This window comes from Oratosquilla oratoria, unplaced genomic scaffold (genome assembly GCF_046742065.1).
Source record: "Oratosquilla oratoria isolate Oo_2021 unplaced genomic scaffold, ASM4674206v1 SCAFFOLD253, whole genome shotgun sequence".
Classification (NCBI taxonomy): Eukaryota; Metazoa; Arthropoda; class Malacostraca; order Stomatopoda; family Squillidae; genus Oratosquilla; species Oratosquilla oratoria.
The window spans coordinates 110,001-133,117 of NW_027467605.1; the positions used below are offsets into that span (position 1 = coordinate 110,001).

A 23,117-nucleotide genomic window follows, 5' to 3' on the forward strand; every position below is an offset into this window, starting at 1 on the left:
ATAGTTTTCTATTATATTCTACAGGTAAATATGAGAGATTTTATTATAAGATTTTATGAATGTAATAATTTCTCATTAAATATATTCTAAATACGAGTGGTTTTACAAGCGAATTGAATGGCCCAACACAATGGTAATATAGATTAGATATCTCACTATCGGAGAAAAAACAAAAACAAAAACAATAAAAACGGACCGCACATTAGCATGTTTACTCCCCATGTCCCCTTTATGTTGTACACCTTACCTTTCGTACAACCACGCTGAAGAGGATCATAGTTAATGATCACAATATGCATATCTTCAAATAACTTTCTTTTTTCCAATAGTGAGATAGATAGACAATTGTTATGAATAAAATCTAGAAAATATATACCTATTCAATATATTCTAAATATAAGAAAACTTGCTGAGAATAGAATTTTACAAATATATATATTCTTTAGATACTCGTATAAGAAATTTGTTACTCATTAGTGAAATTGCATTTATATAAGAATGGCCTATGCTATATTCTAACAATGATACTACGTAATTTCAAGAAAAGATATATAATTCATGTTTCTTAATAATTCATATATATTACTAAGCATAAACTCTCTATAGTCAAGTAGCTAGTAGTTAGCTTTCCCGGTGCTACTCAAAGGAGTGACATTTCATAGGAGTAACATAACAAAGTGACAAATCGGAGATATATTTCAAAGGAGTGACACGAAAATCACCGTTGTTGAATGTCCTTCGGCCCAGCAACCACACCCAAACACCGCGTTTGGCGCTGGTCGTCATACGTGTAAAAAGATTGTTAGACATGAGTAATAAATGTCTCAGTTAGGTAAATTAGATAGCATAGATGATAACAACTACATGAAAAAATTATCACAATGTTGAATATAATAATTTCGAACAAACAAGACCTCTGCACCTTGACTATGTCTTCCAGACCGCTCGCTGCCGCTTCGGTTCACGGGTCTGTGAATCTCAAGCTTCATAAAAGTCCTTTTGAATGTCTGAAGTTATTCCGTCCATTATTGACGCAGCTGAGATGGATCTCCAGTGAGGTCCTCTGAGAGACGTGTAACCTTTGTACCTCTATACCACGATGGCTTAATCCTGCTTGGAAAGGTTGTATGTTGGATTGGCTTTGGTTGTGAAGGAAGTCTGAAACCAGTTTAATTAGCTCGATCATAGTGATTAGGTGTTACCATATATATATGACACTAACCTACCGCCCCTCTAATGTCAGCCGTTGTGGAAAGGAGTCTGAAAGCCATGGAAGTACTTTTTAGCATTTACCGGGGATCGAACTTAGGACTTTTGAAACCTATCCAGCTTCCGGTTGTGTTTGTGCTCTCCAACATTTTAGCCACAGTTGGAAATCTCGGTTGAAAAAAATAAAATAAATAAATAAATAGATAAAAAAATCTTTGTGTTTTCTTTACCTAGGAATGAAATATATTTTTTCTACATTTTTGTAGTCCATAATGGATAAATATCAATTTGTAAAATCCCAAATGGGTAAAGACATTCAGAAAAACTGTCTCTCTCAATGAATACCTCAGGGGAATTGCGGACAATTTGCATTTCAGTTCAAGAAGCGTAAACATGTAGTAGACAATTTCAGTAATGGAGAACAAGAAATTTAAACAAGATTGAAATATTCTACCAATCTAACGATTCTAGTTTTTGGAACAAAATGTCAATCATTTTCTTCTGTCACTCCATTGTTATATCACTCCTTCATTATATCACTCTTTTAATGTTAATACCACTCCTTTGTCATATGAAATATCACTCCCATACAGACCCAGGTTAACTATCTAAATCTTTATAACTATAAACTTATTCAATTGTAGAGAAACTTATTAAAGAATATTCTTTGGTTACTAATTTCCACTCAAACAGTTATATTAATGATTAGTCTTGTTGGTAGAACAACGGGCTAGTGACCATAATATTACCGGTTTGAATCCCGCGTGGCCTAACTGTGTTCCCAGTCGTCGGTCGGCTAAAATCAATCACACATTGTATAGGTTTTAACTTCTCTAGTGGCTGGATGGCTGTGGAGAGGAAGTGAACTCCTTGACATCTACAAAGGGTTACTGTAAATAAAGGGAGTCCATCCCAACCAAAGCCTATTGATCAACATATATATATATATATATATCTATATATATATATATATATTTATATATATTTATATATATATATTTATATACATATATATACATATATATAGATATAAATATTCATATATATATATATATATATATATATATATATATATTTATATAAATATATATATATATATACATATACATTTATATATATATACATATACATATACATATATATATATATACATATACATATACATATATATATACATATATATATATATACATATATATATATATATATATATACATATACATATACATATATATATATATATATACATATATATATATACATATACATATATATATATATATATATATATATACATATATACATACATACACGCATATATAAATACATACATATATTTTATATATATATACATATTTACATACATCCACACACATACATATATACATACATATATATTATATATATATATACATACATATATTTATATATACATACATATATATATATATATATATACATATATACATATATACATACATATATATATATATATATACATATATACATATATACATACATATATATATATACACATATATACATATATACATACATATATATATACACATATATACATATATATAATATATATATACATATGTACATATACAGTACATACATATATACATATATATTATATATATACATATATACATACATACATACATATGTATATATATATATACATACATATATATATATACACATATATACATACATATATACATATATATACATACATATATACATATATATACATAAATGCATATATATTCATATATATATACATATACAGTATATATATATATATATAGTATATATATACATATATACAGTATATATATATATAGTATATATATACATATATAGAGTATCTATATATATATATATATATATAATATATATATACAAATATATATATATATATATATATATACAGATATATATATATATAGTATATTATATATATATATATATATATATATATATATATCTATGTGTGTGTGTGTGTGTGTGTGTGTGTGTGTGTGTGTGTGTGTGTGTGTGTGTGTGTGTGTGTGTGTCTGTGTGTGTGTGTGTGTCTGTGTGTGTGTGTGTGTGTGTGTGTGTGTGTGTGTGTGTGTGTGTGTGTGTGTGTGTGTGTGTGTGTGTGTGTGTGTGTGTGTGTTTGTTAGTATAGTTTTGCAATAAATTTCCTTATAGACATATCTTGCTATAGACCAGGGCTGAGTCAGTTTCAACGATGTTCTCAGTCTAATTTTTTTCATTCGTATACATAAGTACACATACAGTATATATATACTTACATATATATTTGTGTGCATGTGTGTATGAATGTTTTTGTGTGTGCGTGTGTGTGTTTATGTATATGTTGTAAGTAATACTGATATTACATTCTGCAAAAAAAGTATTCATATAACTTCTGGTATATCCATTAAGTTCTTTCAATAACAAAAAATCAATAAAACACAAACGTACAAAAATAAAAACTCCCGTTGCTAAGAATTCAATATATCTTTCCCATACACTACTGTATTAATTAATTATTTTTTCTTCTTTTTTAATAAACAAACTGGTACCAATATCGCATATGTCCGGAACATGCATTTCCGCGAAAAACAAAGCAATAACAGCAATGGCATCATGCCGTCGCTAAATATAAATATTCAAAAGCGGAACCATAAACGCCAAATTTAACTACAGCAAAATAACGAAATCGTCACGAACAAGGCTAGGGAGCTTGCCTAAGCGAGCCAGGGGGGCGGGCACAATCAATAGGATGCAATATGCAACGACGGCAAAATGCGCCCAATATTACTGTTTCGACACTGTGGCAAACTGTGGCAAATTGTGGTGGCGGCGGAGTTGTGGTAGCAATACAATTCAGTAAAAAAAGAAAAAAAGGAATTTGTTCAATTGATTTGTGACAATTTTTGCGTGAGTTAACACACACAGTATGACATAATCAAACAATGAATGTAGACTGTACTTGTATATATATATATATATATATATATATATATATATATATATATATATATATACGTATGTATGCATGCATCGACGTCACCATGTTTTAAGTCTACGTGTACGTCTACGTGTATGAATATAGATACATGATTCTGTGTTTGTATACAATATATATATATACATATATATATATATATATGTGTGTGTGTGTGTGTGTGTGTGTGTGTGTGTGTGTGTGTGTGTGTGTGTGTGTGTGTGTGTGCGCGTGTGTGTGTGATTCACCATCAGCGCGTACGACAGGAAACAATGCCTTTCCACTTGGAAAAAAGCGACCAAAGAGAGATAGAAAGCGTGTGATTCACATCTTTGTTAACAAAAGCTGCCCTAAATACCAACATAACCGATGCTATCAACACTCACGTGGACAAATCGTTTTCGCACCAAGTCTCCGCTACACCCACAATCGTCAAACTCATCAAATTGTACGACAGAAAACCACTTGTCTATAGATTATAAGGCGCATGAGATCATGATGGATATTGTATACAATCACGTACACACTAGGGACATAACGCAACACAAAGATCTTATCATCTACTACATGACAAAGTAAATACCTCACCATTTGCTTTTTGATAGACCCGCTGTAACCAGGAGTGTGTACAGGTGGACAAGAGGAATTTACACAAGACAGCAGGGCAGGATTAGTAGTAATGGAGTTGAATAGAACAAAATCAAGTTTAGGAAGGAAATAGACAAGAAATTGTTTACCTTCAGCGTGGTTAATGAATGGAATAGACTTAGCAGCCTGAGCGCTAAAGCAATTGGTTGTTTTAGGAGAAGACTAGATACCTTTATGGATATGGACGGAAGGTGGTCAAGGACATGGAAATGCCTAATCTCGGTCATATGGTCTCTTGCAGCCTCCTCTATGCTTATGTTCTAAATAAACATACGTAAAAGTACTTGACTCACCTCACCTCACGAGTTCCCTTTCAAGTAGTCCAGATGATTGACTTACATTTAGTCAGAACACATAACTTCGGATATTAGTTTTCTAAGTACAAGACATGTAAAGTAGTCAGGTGACTATTGCCCTTTGGGAGTATTAAAGTTAGGGAAGTGTTCAACAAGAGTGGATCCGTTTTCTTCCTAAAACTACATTGGGATTAGAATATCATGACATTTCTAGTTACCCGTACAAATACCGCATACTCTCAAACACCTCCAATCCCTGATTAGAGAGAAAGACTAAAGTACCCTCAAGTTTCCGTACCCGTGTTCAATGAATATATTCTTCTCCTCCCCTTCTATCCATCTGTCGAAGAGGACTACAGTCGTCGTAATATACAGAACTTACAGTACTTTCATATATTCTTTCCAATGAAAGTGTGTTTTTAGTACATTTTACGAACGAACGTGTTACTATTTCCCCTTCTTGCGTGGATCATTTTGCGCTTTCTTGAGTCTCGTGGACAAACGGACGGGCGGCCGGTCATCTGCCAAACTCCTTCCCAAAAGCATCTTAGTTTGTATAATGCATGAAGCTCGAAAAAGTTCTTCCAACATACATCTAAATATATATATATATATATATATATATATATATATTTATATATATATATATATTATACACATATATATATACATGTATAAATATATATCTATAATATATATATATATATATATATATATTATACACATATATGTACATGTATAACTATATATATGTATATGTATATATATATATATGTATATATATATATATATATGTATACATATACATGTTTACATATATATATGTATATATATACATTATATATATTATACACATATATATACATGTATAAAATATATATGTATATATATATATGTATATATGTATATGTATATGTGTATATATATGTATATGTGTATATATATGTATATGTGTATTATATATATATATATATATATATATATATATATATATAAATATATATATATACATATATATATATATATGTATATATATACATACACACACATATACATATATATATACACACATATATATATATATGCACATATATATAATATATATATACAATATACATATATATATGTATATATATATATATATATATGTGAAGACATCCTGACAGGTTGTAAGAGGAGTAGAGGGAAACACACAAGTAGAACAGGAGTTTATTCCTTGACTAGTTTCGCACAGTGATGCTTCTTCAGAAAGAATGGTTTGCATTACAGAATAACTGGTATTAAATACAAAAAATATTAGGAGAAAGAGGGTATAAGGGAAGGTCACTTCCTATTCATGGTGGCACGAAATCGTGCGGGTTGGTCGGACTGGCGCTCCGTGTGGTGCTACGAGTGAACAGATGTCCTGTTGTTTTCCACTCAGTTGCTGCATGTAGTGCTGTTATCTTTGATAATTTAATATCTCCTATTCTATTATTTGTGCATTTATTTGTGGCTATGTATATGGCTTCTACCATTTTCCTCTGTTTCTTACTTAGGTTGTTGTGTAATACATCAGCTTCATCCCATTTTGGTAGGTGCCCTTTTTCATCTATATGGTTCACGAACGCGCTGGTTTCACGGTGGTGACGGACATCGGCTCTGTGTTCTTTGAGTCTTGTTGGCAAACTCCTATATGTTTCTCCAATATAAACATTATCACAGCCTGAGCAAGGGATTCTATAAACTAAACTGTTGGTATTATTATTTTCCATCTTTGGTTTAATGATGTCCCCGATTTTCTTTCCTGCGTCACATGAGAAACGGATGTTAGAGTGTCTTAATTCTTTACTTAGTGTGCAGGCCAAATCAGAAGTGGGAACTACTACGTAGTTAATGTTTTTTTCTTCCTTGTTATTCCTCTCCCTTACAGCTTTGGCCTTCTTCAAGGTGACGAGAGAAGACCGATAGGGAAGCCAAGTTTTCTGAAAGTTTCGGTGATATGATGTAATTCGTCATGGAGGAATTCAGGGCTGCATATTCTGAGTGCTCGGAGAAAGAAGCCCATGACTACGCCGGTCTTGGTCTTTTGGTCGTGAGCACTGAAAAAACTAATATAGTCATCTTTGTGGGTGGGTTTCCTATACACTTTGAATTTGACAGTGCTATTTTCTCTAATGATAACTGTATCTAGGAACGGTAGGGACCCATTAACCTCGTGTTCTACTGTTAGTTGAATCCTGGGATGAACTTGGTTGAGTTGTGAGAGGATGTCATCAATGTTGGTGTCTTTGGGGAGAACAAGAAGACAGTCATCTACGTACCTGTACCATTTGCTGTTATTCGGGATTATCTTAATATATTCTTCTTGTTCAAGTGTCTCCATAAAGAGGCATGCGGCTACTGCACTTAGAGGGATCCCATAGGCAAACCTTCGTGTTGGTAAAAAGTTTTCCCGTTGAAGGAAACAGACGCACACTTGAAGCACATTTCAATTAGTTTTATATAGTCTCTCTTATTGATAGGAAGGTCGTCCGCGTTGATGTGTGTCAAGACTTTCTTGATAGCAGAGATGGCATTTTGTATTAAGACATTAGTAAATAAACTTTTAACATCATAACTTACCAGTACTTTGTCTTTGAAATCTATTTCCTTTAATCTATTTAATAAGTCGGACGAGTTTTTAAGGTGTGCCTCACTGATTTTACCAAGTGATGAAGATAGTGGTTTAGCAAGATGTTTAGCTAACCTATGGGGCGCGCTGCCAATACCGGAGGTAATGGGTCTGAGGGGAATCTCAGGCTTGTGTGTCTTAGGGAGACCTCTCATGGATGGTATTCTTGGATTTTCCTCAAGAAGGTGTAATAGGCGTTTTCCTTTCTCTGTTCTTCTGAGTAATTTCCTTGCTTCCTTGTTGAATGTATTGGCCTCATCCTTAGCTTGTTGTTCAGTTTGTGGTCTGTAGGTGTTTGTGTCCGAGAGAAGGGCTTCCATTTTCCTGATGTATTCAGTCTTGTCCATGATAACGATACCACCACCTTTATCTGCTTTAGTGACAACAATATCCTGGTTATTGCGTAGTTCTTCAAGTGCCACTTGGAATCTTCTTGGGATAGTAGGAGGGTTAGATTTGGAGGCTAAGGTGCAGCAAAAAAGGACTCCTTGTTTGAAACCGATGTCTATGTCATCTTCCTTCCAGTTATAGTTCTTCATAATGTAGTCGGAAAGTTTCTTGGTGTTATTGTTGGTGCTGAATTTTAGACCTAAAGAAAGAGCCTGTGACTGGGAAGGGGTGAGAGTGTAAGAAGACAAGTTATTCAGAAGGTGATGCTTACCGATGTTATTCCATTTGCTTGTGTTGCACAATTGACTAAGTTTATGTTGGAGATTAGCTTGTTGTTGTTGATTCGATCTTGACAGTTTTTCCAACAAATGATTAGGCAGTTGAATGTGTCTCAATTGGCCTTTATAATCTTCAGCTTCATAAAGCAGCGTTTCTTTGGCTTCGAGCAAGTAGGACCGAGCAGTCTTGGAGAAAGGCAAATGTCCTCCTTGTAGGTGGATGGGGGCGGACTTAGGAATAACCTGCTCTTCTAAGCAATCTTGGATGAAATTGATGCGGTTTCGAAGACTAACCAGTTTTTTTCTGAGTGCAAACTCTGCTCCTGTAAAGTCATTGAGTGTTTCCTCTCTACCTGGGGACGAATGTGAAGACATCCTGACAGGTTGTAAGAGGAGTAGAGGGAAACACACAAGTAGAACAGGAGTTTATTCCTTGACTAGTTTCGCACAGTGATGCTTCTTCAGAAAGAATGGTTTGCATTACAGAATAACTGGTATTAAATACAAAAAATATTAGGAGAAAGAGGGTATAAGGGAAGGTCACTTCCTATTCATGGTGGCACGAAATCGTGCGGGTTGGTCGGACTGGCGCTCCGTGTGGTGCTACGAGTGAACAGATGTCCTGTTGTTTTCCACTCAGTTGCTGCATGTAGTGCTGTTATCTTTGATAATTTAATATCTCCTATTCTATTATTTGTGCATTTATTTGTGGCTATGTATATGGCTTCTACCATTTTCCTCTGTTTCTTACTTAGGTTGTTGTGTAATACATCAGCTTCATCCCATTTTGGTAGGTGCCCTTTTTCATCTATATGGTTCACGAACGCGCTGGTTTCACGGTGGTGACGGACATCGGCTCTGTGTTCTTTGAGTCTTGTTGGCAAACTCCTATATGTTTCTCCAATATAAACATTATCACAGCCTGAGCAAGGGATTCTATAAACTAAACTGTTGGTATTATTATTTTCCATCTTTGGTTTAATGATGTCCCCGATTTTCTTTCCTGCGTCACATGAGAAACGGATGTTAGAGTGTCTTAATTCTTTACTTAGTGTGCAGGCCAAATCAGAAGTGGGAACTACTACGTAGTTAATGTTTTTTTCTTCCTTGTTATTCCTCTCCCTTACAGCTTTGGCCTTCTTCAAGGTGGACGAGAGAAGACCGATAGGGAAGCCAAGTTTTCTGAAAGTTTCGGTGATATGATGTAATTCGTCATGGAGGAATTCAGGGCTGCATATTCTGAGTGCTCGGAGAAAGAAGCCCATGACTACGCCGGTCTTGGTCTTTTGGTCGTGAGCACTGAAAAAACTAATATAGTCATCTTTGTGGGTGGGTTTCCTATACACTTTGAATTTGACAGTGCTATTTTCTCTAATGATAACTGTATCTAGGAACGGTAGGGACCCATTAACCTCGTGTTCTACTGTTAGTTGAATCCTGGGATGAACTTGGTTGAGTTGTGAGAGGATGTCATCAATGTTGGTGTCTTTGGGGAGAACAAGAAGACAGTCATCTACGTACCTGTACCATTTGCTGTTATTCGGGATTATCTTAATATATTCTTCTTGTTCAAGTGTCTCCATAAAGAGGCATGCGGCTACTGCACTTAGAGGGGATCCCATAGGCAAACCTTCGTGTTGGTAAAAAGTTTTCCCGTTGAAGGAAACAGACGCACACTTGAAGCACATTTCAATTAGTTTTATATAGTCTCTCTTATTGATAGGAAGGTCGTCCGCGTTGATGTGTGTCAAGACTTTCTTGATAGCAGAGATGGCATTTTGTATTAAGACATTAGTAAATAAACTTTTAACATCATAACTTACCAGTACTTTGTCTTTGAAATCTATTTCCTTTAATCTATTTAATAAGTCGGACGAGTTTTTAAGGTGTGCCTCACAAGTTATGATGTTAAAAGTTTATTTACTAATGTCTTAATACAAAATGCCATCTCTGCTATCAAGAAAGTCTTGACACACATCAACGCGGACGACCTTCCTATCAATAAGAGAGACTATATAAAACTAATTGAAATGTGCTTCAAGTGTGCGTCTGTTTCCTTCAACGGGAAAACTTTTTACCAACACGAAGGTTTGCCTATGGGATCCCCTCTAAGTGCAGTAGCCGCATGCCTCTTTATGGAGACACTTGAACAAGAAGAATATATTAAGATAATCCCGAATAACAGCAAATGGTACAGGTACGTAGATGACTGTCTTCTTGTTCTCCCCAAAGACACCAACATTGATGACATCCTCTCACAACTCAACCAAGTTCATCCCAGGATTCAACTAACAGTAGAACACGAGGTTAATGGGTCCCTACCGTTCCTAGATACAGTTATCATTAGAGAAAATAGCACTGTCAAATTCAAAGTGTATAGGAAACCCACCCACAAAGATGACTATATTAGTTTTTTCAGTGCTCACGACCAAAAGACCAAGACCGGCGTAGTCATGGGCTTCTTTCTCCGAGCACTCAGAATATGCAGCCCTGAATTCCTCCATGACGAATTACATCATATCACCGAAACTTTCAGAAAACTTGGCTTCCCTATCGGTCTTCTCTCGTCCACCTTGAAGAAGGCCAAAGCTGTAAGGGAGAGGAATAACAAGGAAGAAAAAAACATTAACTACGTAGTAGTTCCCACTTCTGATTTGGCCTGCACACTAAGTAAAGAATTAAGACACTCTAACATCCGTTTCTCATGTGACGCAGGAAAGAAAATCGGGGACATCATTAAACCAAAGATGGAAAATAATAATACCAACAGTTTAGTTTATAGAATCCCTTGCTCAGGCTGTGATAATGTTTATATTGGAGAAACATATAGGAGTTTGCCAACAAGACTCAAAGAACACAGAGCCGATGTCCGTCACCACCGTGAAACCAGCGCGTTCGTGAACCATATAGATGAAAAAGGGCACCTACCAAAATGGGATGAAGCTGATGTATTACACAACAACCTAAGTAAGAAACAGAGGAAAATGGTAGAAGCCATATACATAGCCACAAATAAATGCACAAATAATAGAATAGGAGATATTAAATTATCAAAGATAACAGCACTACATGCAGCAACTGAGTGGAAAACAACAGGACATCTGTTCACTCGTAGCACCACACGGAGCGCCAGTCCGACCAACCCGCACGATTTCGTGCCACCATGAATAGGAAGTGACCTTCCCTTATACCCTCTTTCTCCTAATATTTTTTGTATTTAATACCAGTTATTCTGTAATGCAAACCATTCTTTCTGAAGAAGCATCACTGTGCGAAACTAGTCAAGGAATAAACTCCTGTTCTACTTGTGTGTTTCCCTCTACTCCTCTTACATATATATATATATATATATATAAATACAATATACATATATATATATATACAATATACATATATATACATATATATACAATATACATATATGTATACAATATACATATATATACAATATACATATATATACAATATACATATATATACAATATACATATATATACAATATACATATATATACAATATACATATATATACAATATACATATATATATATATATATATATACATATGTATAATGTATATATGTATGTATATGTATATATGTATATGTTTGTATATATACATATATACATATATATATATACATATGCATATATATATATATATATATAATATATATATATATACACATACAGATACCAAGGCTTTTCCCCCCTTACACGGGAGGTAGCCAAAAAGGAAAAGGCACAAAATCATTCCCACCCATTCCATCCCTGAATACACTCCACACCCCTCCACCCTCCCTCTTATCCTAGCACCTCCTGTATGACGGGTCATACCTGCACCTTGTCCACTGCCCCTGTGGTGGAGGAAAAGAATACTGCCAACAAGTATTTTCCACTTGGATCGTAAGAGGTGAGAAGAAAGTAAAGGCATATATAATATATATATATATATATATATATATAGTATATATAATATATATATATACATATATATATATACATATATATATATACTGTATATACACATATATATGTATATATGTACACACACACACACATATATATATATATATATATATATATATATATATATATATATATTATATATATATATATATATATTTATATACATATATATATACATATATATATAATATATATATATATATATATATATATATACTGTATATCCCCGCCTAAGGTATTGCTGCATGATATTGTGGCAGAGTAGCATGCAGTTGATACTTTAGGGTCTATATGGGGCATCCCTGTGCACCAGAGCCTCACATAATTTCGGCTGTGATAAAGGAAACATCTCTTCATAGAGTAATTATGCTACTTTATCATACTGCGACTGTCCCTCCGTTATGCTGTCCCCCAAACCCTTGTTACTGTCCTGTACCATTTCTCTCTATATTCATTTACTTTTTTCGCCTACCCTGTGGTGGGGAAAAAGAATACTACAACTAAGTTTTCCCACTTGAGTCATACGAGGCGACAAAAAACAGACGGGGAGAGGACCAGGAATCCTGCTACCTGTGGCCCCAAAAGGGACATTCCTAAAATAAATTAAAGGCATAAGAGGGCCTAGTTTCCCGACCAGTATCCTGAGGTTTGGGTCTTTTAATGTGCGTGGATGCGGTACAGATGAGAGTAAAAGGGAAGAGGTAGACAGTATGTTTGTGAGAGGAAAGATGGATGTTTTGGCATTGAGTGAAACTAAATTGAAAAGGACGGGAAGTATGAGTTTGGTAGTGTAGTTGGGAAGTTCTCAGGAGTTAAGAGAGGACGAGGGAGAGAAGGGGTGGTTATACTAGTAAGTGAAGAGAGAGGTAAGCGTGTAGTGGAGTGGAAGGAGGTTTCTTCAAGGTTAATGTGGATGAAGGTGAAGCTGGGAAGGGAGATGTGGGTCTTTGTAAGTGCGTGTGGGCCTGGTAGTGAGAAGAGCGTAGAGGAAAGGGATGTTTTTTGGGTAGATTTAAATGAATGCATAAATTAGTTAGGGATAAATGTCAATTTATTTGTATTCGGAGACCTTAATGCTAGGGTAGGAAAAAATCAATAGACGGAGTGATTGGGAAATGTAGAGTTCCAGGAAAAAATCGTAGTGGCGAGTTAATAGCGGAGATGTGTCTCGAAAGAGAGCTGATAGCAAATACAGTGTTTAGGAAGAAAGTCAAGCATAAGTACACATGGGAGAGGGTGGTGGATGGAAGGGTGGCAGATAGAGCATTAATGGATTGTATAGTGGTAACCAGGAGTATAGTAGGAAGAGTTAAGGATGTACATGTCTTAAGGGGAGAGAGTAGGGGAATATCAGATAATTTTTTGGTGGAGGGTAAGTTGAGAATAGAGAATAGATGGAGAAAGAGGAAATAGGGAGAAGGTAGGGAGATATGGTGAACTGCTTAAATGGGAAAGAAAAGGAGGAGTATAAAAAGAACCTGAGAGAGGAGTGGGAGGGTGTGAAGGATAGAGTAGAAATAGGAGTGGAGGAGGAATGGGGATGGTTCAAGGAGGGAGTCATAAGATATGCAAAAATGTTGTGTGGAAAAAGGAGGATGGGAGGAAATAGAATGAAGGGTAGTGAGTGGTGCGATGAGGAAGCAAAGAAGGGTGTAGAAGAGAAGAAGCAGGCATTCATAGATTGGTTACAAATTAGGACAAGGGAATTATGTGAGAGGTACAGAGTAAAGAGATGAGAGGTAAAACATAAGATAAAGGAGGCAAAGAGGAGAGCAGATGTGAAATGGGGTAAGAGTATGACAGAAAATTTTGAAAGTAACAAGATGTTTGGAAAAAAAAGAGAGAGGAAGAGGAGGCGAATCAAGTAGAGAAAGAGGAAAAGGCAGAAGGTAGGGAGATAGAGTGAACTGCTTAAATGGGAAAGAAAAGAAGGAGTATAAAAAGAAGCTGAGAGAGGAGTGGGAGGGATGACCCGTCATCCAGGAGATGCCAAGATAAGAAGGAGGGAAAAGGGTAAAGGGAAGTGGAGTATGTATACATACATATATATATATACATATATATATATATATATATATATATATATATGTATGTGTGTGTGTGTAGTACACAAATACATAGGTATTGCAGATACATTAACCCTTCTGTCTTAACTTTTCCGTCCTTGTAGTTTGTCCACTGTGTCCTTCGTTCATCTCAAGCTTCACCAACTCGAAATTAAACCAAATTTCTTAAAGAACGAAAGCAAAAGAAATTTTTTGCTTCTCTTTGATGACCAGATTGGTCAAACTGTCCTTTTTTCTTCATTTCCAGTGAAGGACTTTTGCAGAAATACCTTTGTAATTCTGGTACTTATGCTGAAGAAGGATTTGGGGGCTCTCATAATGAAGAAAAAAAATTGCAAAATGTGCAAAATGAAAAATTCAATGAAAAATGGAATGGTTAAATGAAGACTGTGATTGCATTAATTCAATCATGGATGAAGCGAGATTCTCTGTTTGAATTGTATAAAATTATCTTCGATTTTTTTTCTTTTATCTTTTTGTTTAAATTGTATAAAGTTATCTTGTATTATTTTTAAGCTTCACAATGAACATAATTAGATCAAAGCAGTTATTGAAAATGTTTTTTTTTAATTCAACCCCAAACAGGATAAGATAGTTTGACTGTCTTTAAAAAGAAAATATATACCGTACCGTTGTCAAAAAGTGAGCCTGTTGCCATCACAAATGACATTTCTCCGGTAGTTTCTGGCTACCCTGAACAAATAAATCCAAGTTTCGATAGAATATATATACATATATATATACATATATATATATATAATGTATATATATACATATATACATATATATATACATATACACATACATACATACATACATATATATATATATATATAATATATATATATACATACAAACATATACATATATACATACATACATGTATATACATATATATATGTATATATAAATACATATATACATATATATACATGTATATATATATGTATATGTACATATATATATGCATACATATAATATATATATATTATACATATATAATATATATACATATATATACACATACATAATATATATACTGTACATATACAATATAATATATATATACATATATATACACATACATAATATATATACTGTACATATATATACACATATATATACATATATATATATATATATATATATATATAATATTATATATATGTACAACATTGAATGGTTCCAAGTGATTACAGATATATTTATATCAACCACAATACACTTTAATTCTAAGCCATATAGGCGCATGCAGAAATTGTAAATTGTACGCCCGAACCTATGCCACGAGAACGTTACTAGTGCCGAGTGACTTAAACCAATACACCATCAAGACTCGGCACTTCTAACGTTCTCGTCACATAGGTTCGAGGCCTCGGGCGTACCCCGTTTCAATATCTGCATGCGCCTATATGGCTTAGAATTAAAGTGTATTGTGTTTGATAAATATATATATATATACATAATATATGTATATATATATACATATCTATATACACACATATATATATATGTATATATATATACATATACATATATATATATTCATTGCATGTTTGGTTAAATTTAATGGCAAGATTATTATTGCAGAGTTTTTTATCTGCCTTTTCTCTTTCACTTCTACGGGAAGTTGTCTTATAATGTCACCATATGACATTGTTTTGTAAGTTACTTTGGGCATGGCTTTACCAAAGCGAAAAACTGGCCAGAACGCGTTTTCACACTACTTAGTGCTTCATCAGTGGCTAAAGTGTGAATATCTGATTGAATTTTTGTGTGGAGTCCCAGTCCAGCCCACTAGCCAATCAGAAGCCTCAAAAATGAAATATCAGACCAACACCAATAGTATATAAACACAAAAATTCAATCAGATATTCACACTTTTAAGCCACTGATGAAGCACTAAGTAGTGTGAAAACGCGTTCTGGCCAGTTTTTCACTTTGGTACAGCCATACCCAAAGTAACTTAAAAAACAATGTCATATGGTGACATTATAAGACAACTTCCCGTGGAAGGGAAAAAGATTCTCAGAGAAAGAGAAAAGGCAGATAAAAAACTCTACAATAATAATCTTGCCATTAAATTTAACCAAATATATATATATATATATATATATATATATATATATATCCAAAACTGATATCTCCAACGATACAGCTACAGACAAATGAAACTGGTACAGTCAAATTCAGAGTATCATTTATGGTAACCAGCGCTTCTAGCCTCAGGGGACACTATCGCACTGAAGAAGTGGATTCTTTTAGAGGGTGAAGAGCAAAGGCGATTATTCTCCTTTGTATTATTGCCAAGTAAACATATATGTCTTCCGATTGTGCCAATCCATTTACTCTCAGAACTCTGCGCATTTACTTGTAGGAGCTCCATCCCTGGAAATCGAGCCATTGTATGAGCAATTGCTTATCACAAAGCAAGGACGATACCATTGCGCCACGCGTGACTGTACAAGAGGGAACAAACTGGAACAGGACTCGATCGTTTTTCCAACAGCACTTGAATGGTACAGTGTGAATACTTATTTCATCGAGTCTTTTTTCAGGCGCTCCTGATCATTCTCTTTTTACAGTCACGCGTGGCGTAATAGTATTGTCTTTGCTTTCTGATAAACAGCCGCTTATACAAGGGTTCGAGTCCCAGCAGCCAAGCCTGTTAATCAATTTGTCTTAATGATACATATATACATATGCATACATGTATACACATACACCTATGCAAACATATGTATATACATATGAGCATGAATATGCACATACACGTACACATAGACATACACATAAGCATGAATATGCACATACACGTACACATAGACATACACATAAGCATACACAAACACACACATATGCCTAAACACATACATAAACATATTGAGAGAGAGAGAGAGAGAGAGAGAGAGAGAGAGAGAGAGAGAGAGAGAGAGAGAGAGAGAGAGAGAGAGAGAGAGAGAGAGAGAGAGAGAGTGCTTATGAATAAACAAGGCAACGTGAGGAGGCAACTTGCATTGATCTTGCGGGACTCCACTTGTGGGCCAACACGACTTGGAGTCGAGTCCTCCCCACCTCCCTCCCGGGTGGGCCTAATCCCGCCGAAGCTTTCAAAGTTGGACACGGAACCGAAGCGACAACAAACCTTCGCTCAGACTCAAACTCAAAAGATTCGGAACCTCAATGAAGCGGCTTTGTGATTGGATGATTGGGAAGGGAGTGGGAGGAAGTGGGGAGGGAAGAGGGGAAGGGAGTGGGGGAGCGGAGGGAAATGGGAGGAATGGTAGGAGTGGGAAGAAGTGGAGTTGGAGAAATGAGGGAGTGGAGTTATGTGGGTGAGTGGAAGAGTAAGTGAAACGGTGGTCATGATGAACGGAAGAGAATCACAAGAGGGAAGAAGAGGAAGAGGAGGGAAGGGAGGAGGAGGAGGAGAAGAGAGATAAAGAAGAGGGGGTGAATAAAGAGAAGAGAGGAGGGGAGCCGGAGGAGAAAGAGATGAAGAAAAGGGGATGAAGAAAAAGGAGAAGAGAGGAGGGAAAGGAAGAGGAGGAGAAGAGAGATAAAGAAGAGGGGGTGAATAAAGAGAAGAGAGGAGGGGAGCCGGAGGAGAAAGAGATGAAGAAAAGGGGATGAAGAAAAAGGAGAAGAGAGGAGGGAAAGGAAGAGGAGGAGGATAAGAGAGATAAAGAAGAAGGGGTGAATAAAGAGAAGAGAGGAGGGGTGCCGGAGGAGAAAGAGATGAAGAAGAGGGGATGAAGAAAAAGAAGAGAGGAGGGAAAGGAAGAGGAGGAGAAGAGAGATGAAGAAGAGTGGATGAAGAAAGAAGAGAAGAGAGGAGAAGAGAAAAGTGAGGAGAAGGGAGGAGGAAAGAAAGGAGGCGGAACAGAAAGCATTTGAAAAATAAACTGAAAAATTCAGCAATAAGAAAGAATAAATTAAGAAATGAAAAAGAATAAAAAATGAGCAACAACAAATTAAGACAAAAAATATCGGTGAGCAAAAGAGATAAATAGAAAATATAATAAAATAAAAATATGATAAAATGAAATAAAATAAAATAAAAAGAAAAACAAAATGAATAGACGAATGAATGAATAAAATGTTCAACAGCGAGTATTGATAAATAAATGAAAGTCAACACACAACAACCAAAGTTAAATGAAAAAAACAGCGACAGAACAATAGACAAATAAATAAATAAATAAACCGTAAATCAACAAACAAATGGAAAACGCTCAGTACCGATCGACTACAACTAGATAACCAAAAGAAATTTTATGAGCATCGCATTCAATATTCAAATATCTTCTCTCTAACAAGCGGAATATCGTTGAGCGACTTTCACAAGTTTTCTTATAATTCAAAAAGAAAAAAGAAAAAAATGAAAAAAGACATCTAAATCCAAAAAAAAATCTTTACGTACACATTGCAAACCACAAAGTAGATTTCTAGGATATATACATTCAAATACATTTTCTACTCACAGATTACAAATCAAAAAATAAACATTGGGAGTTCTTAAAAAATACCAACAAGAATACTAACAAATATAATGTAGTAAAATTTTGAAACGCTCTGTGTATACGCATTGGTATATATATATATTATATATATATATATATATATATATATGTTATATATATATATATATATATATATATATATATATATGTATATATAATATATATATGTATGTACTTATGTATACTATATGCATATATATATATATATGTACATATGTATACTATGTATAAATATATATATATATATATATATATATATATATATATATATATATATTATATGATCTATATACCTATAAAATTCTGATCACCTTGTTTGTTATCTTGCTTGAAACCGTCTACCAGCCAATCAGATGAAGCGATATGACGTCACAACTGTGGACCAGCCAATCAGAAGAGATATGATGTCATCACTGAGGACCGACCAATCAGAAGAAGAGATCAGAAGAAGAGATATGACGTCACGACTGAGGACAAACCAATCAGGAGAAACATGACATCACGACATCATATGATGCGTAGTGTTCCAAGCCACGACGTCATGACGTCACAATCTTCTGTATTTCACTTCTTATAACAACGTATTTAAAATTTTATTTGACCTAACATACATATATCTCTATAATTATAAAATTCTGATCATCTTGTTTGTTATCTTGCTTGAAACCGTCTACTGAAGAAGAAAAAATATGACGTCACGACTGAGGACCAGCCAATAAGAAGAGATATGACGACACGACTGAGGACCAGCCAATCAGAGGAAGAGATCAGAAAGAAGGAATATGACGTCACGACTGAGAATCAGCCAATCAGAAGAGACATGACGTCACGACATTTGCTCTGTGGGTCCCAAGGAACCCCAGCGCTGACCGCGTGACGTCACAACTGCTAATTTTCCAATTTGCCAATTTTTGAATTTCCAATTTTCCGATTACATATTTTTTTTACCATTAATATTTATTTTTTTCTCATAATCAGTATCTAAAAGTATAACCAAGTTCTTAATTAGCATCTATGAGGCATAATGAGTTTATTAAAATATTACGAACCGTATAAATCATATGATACGTAGTGTTCCAAGCAACGACATGACGTCACAACGTATCATTTAATATTCTATTTGGCCCAACGGGTCACGGGCGGTCTAGTATATATATATATATATATATATATATATATATATATATATATATATATATATATATATATATATATATATATATATATATATATACATATAGTAACATATAAACATATATACTCGTACATGTAGTATGCACGTATAAACGTATATACAGTGTATCAGATGGGCCAGTCACTGTGCCAGGATGGAGCCAACAAGATGGCCAAAAATGGTGATGGAGGGATGTATAAGGGGTAGACGCCCCCTGGGAAGACCTAGGTACCGGTGGAGCGATGGAGTGGCGAATGACGTGGCCCGCATTAACCCTGACCTACAAAACTGGAAGGAAACAACGGAGGATAGATTGGTCTGGAGAGGCATAGTGAAAGCGGTGAAAGCGGTGAAAGGACTACAGTCCTGATAGCCATTGGAGCAGAGGAGCACATCCCAAAAATTTACTCATTCTTTATGAGTGTATTTCTGAGTATTCTTATGAGCACTTTGGACATTCTGTTTGGTAGTCTTTGCCACATTTTCATCCTCTAAGCTGATCAAAACTGCCTGGCGTTAACCAGAACGAAATTGTTGAATTACGTCATTTTAACAGAGATTTAATCTATTAGGATGTAACTTTCATCTTAGGATAAATAGAAATAATGTTGTCAGTTGTAGAAGCCCGCTGAGACCATCGCATGTTATACAATCTAAGTTCTAAACAATTTACTTCAGAAAATAAAGAATAAAATAGCCTAAAGGTAACCAGAATAATGTGAGACTTAAGCGGACCCTACACGATCAATAATATTGTGCAATAGTCTGTATTGTACAATATTGTTAACGGTGTGGGGATAGTTCGTGATGGTTGGGACAGGAGATAGTGATCGCTGGAACCCATTATTAGTCACAACCGAAATGGCAGATGGTGTCGCCAAAGTGATCAATACTATTGTACAATACGGAATATTGCGCAATAATATTGATTGGGTAGGGTGCCCTTTCTATCATACCCTTGATATGGAAAATGGGGAATATTTTTCTTGTCAATTAATTATGACCTCCAAGCAATTCCATTCACTTCTGTGGATCCCTTTCGGCGTTTTGAATATTAAATATTGTTGTAGACTGTAATTTACCTGCGATTCTATCCGTGTGGACAATCTTGCACGCTGTCGTGTGCTATGTAAAATATTTAGAACGAATTAAGAAAATAACACAAAGTGTTTGTCAACACAAACATTCAATTCCATTAACATAGTAACATTTCTTCGAACTCTGATGTACACAATGATTCATTCATGTACATGTACATGTACATGTACATAAATAATCATAGAATGGTGTACAATAGGCGTGGAGTATAAGGCGTTAAATATAAAATTTAAAAAAGTATATGTATATATATATATACATATATATATATATATATATATATGTATATATGTATATATATATATATATGAGATATAATATTATATAAATGACCTCTGCAACCGAAAATGTCCGGTGAAGATGAATAGAGAAATTTAGGCCAGCTGGGTCACTGTAGGTCATTGTAAGTCATTGTCAAGGATAGAAGCACTGGTAAACTACAAACCAATGAACTGTCCTATTTTCTAATGCTGATACTCTAAGAACGTTGTATTCTTTATGCACTGGTGGCGTAATCGTAAGCGTGCTGGTCCCGCATTCATTTAGTTGTGGGTTCGAATCCCGTAGTCCCCAGAGCACATTATAGGGCAAAGGTCACGGCTTCGGCCAAAGCCAATCAGTGCCTCCAGGCGTAGGCTCCTCACCTTGACGTACGTATGATTATCTATTGGCATTCCTATCTCGCTAACCTATCATAGTTTTAACTAGTTGGTAAATCTAGTTTAAATTAGTTTGTTTAGGATTAGATAAAGATTATTTGTTGGAGACTTTCCTGTTGTTTTCTAGTTCCTTTTAGCACAATTCTTGCAGGAAAATCCTTTGAATTTTTTTCTTCAAAATCATTATTTCACTTGATGTGGCAAGCTCGATAATTTGATAAAACGAGTTTCCATTATCAAATAAAAGGGCAGGACTCGTAGTAATAGGATTTAGTTAGACAAATTTAAGTTTAAAATTTAAGTTTAAAAAGAAATAGGCAGGAACAGGTTTTACCAACATTGTACTGAAGTGGAATAGACATAGTTACCATATAGTGAGTGCTGAAACAATTGGTTTTATTAAGAGAAGATTATGAAACTCTATGGATAAGGATGGTAGGTGGTAAAGAACACGGAACAACCTAGTGTAGGCCTTATGGTGTCTTGTCTACTCCATTCTTATATTCGAATGTTCTTATGTTAGCTCAGTGGATACTGTCTTGAACCCATGAGCAGGTGGACTTAAGTTCGAGTCCCGGGAACCACTGCGGGCTCTGCCCTGGCCCTGCGGGGTAGCGGTCTAACGACGGCTTAAAGAAAGAAAGAAAAAAAAAAAGGGGGGGGGAGGCTTGTGGCAATTTCGAGAAGACTTTCCTCTTTTCCCAATACGTGGGAGTGTGAATTTTTTTTTCTTTCTTTTTGACGCTGTGTTACAAAAATGTTAAAGCAAGTGGAAAGACGCCGTATGTGTGACCTTGCTATGCGTGACAAAAATGGTGAACAAGACTAAGCTGCAGCTTCAAAACGCAAGCGTCTTATTGGAGAACGCATGTCATGCTATACTCTTCAAGCCAGTCACCTCCACCTTCCTCCTTTCCCCGTTCCCTTTCTCTCTGCCCTCTTTCCCATCCCCATCCCCATCCCCATCTCCATCCCCATCTCCCCCATATCTTCCCCATTCCCCTTTTTCTTCTTCCTCCTCCTCCCTTTCCCATCCCCATTTCCATCCACCCCCTCTCTCTCCTTTCCCCTTTTCTCCTACTTTTCTTTCTCCTCCTCCCCTTTCTCTTCCCCAACCTCATCTCCATCACCATCCTCATCCCCATCTC

General features: G+C 35.1%; 1 protein-coding gene across 1 annotated transcript; it reads right to left on the minus strand.

Moving 5' to 3' along the window:
- Positions 1–4,566: 4,566 nt before the first annotated feature.
- On the minus strand, positions 4,567–8,856 carry LOC143022977 (uncharacterized). Its single transcript, XM_076181410.1, has 2 exons — positions 7,848–8,856; positions 4,567–4,685 (listed from the first exon to the last, which is right to left on the minus strand). Exons 1-2 carry the CDS (start codon positions 8,854–8,856, stop codon positions 4,567–4,569), a joined length of 1,128 nt encoding a protein of 375 aa, XP_076037525.1.
- Between the last annotated feature and the right edge of the window lie 14,261 nt (positions 8,857–23,117).

What these genes read in the sequence shown, in the direction of transcription:
- LOC143022977 (XM_076181410.1), bottom strand. Translation starts at nt 8,856, where the DNA reads ATGTCTTCACATTCGTCCCCAGGTAGAGAGGAAACACTCAATGACTTT. An exon ending in ACCACTATCTTCATCACTTG is followed by an intron (nt 4,686 to 7,847) that starts GTAAAATCAGTG and finishes TATAATCTATAG; the next exon opens with ACAAGTGGTTTTCTGTCGTA.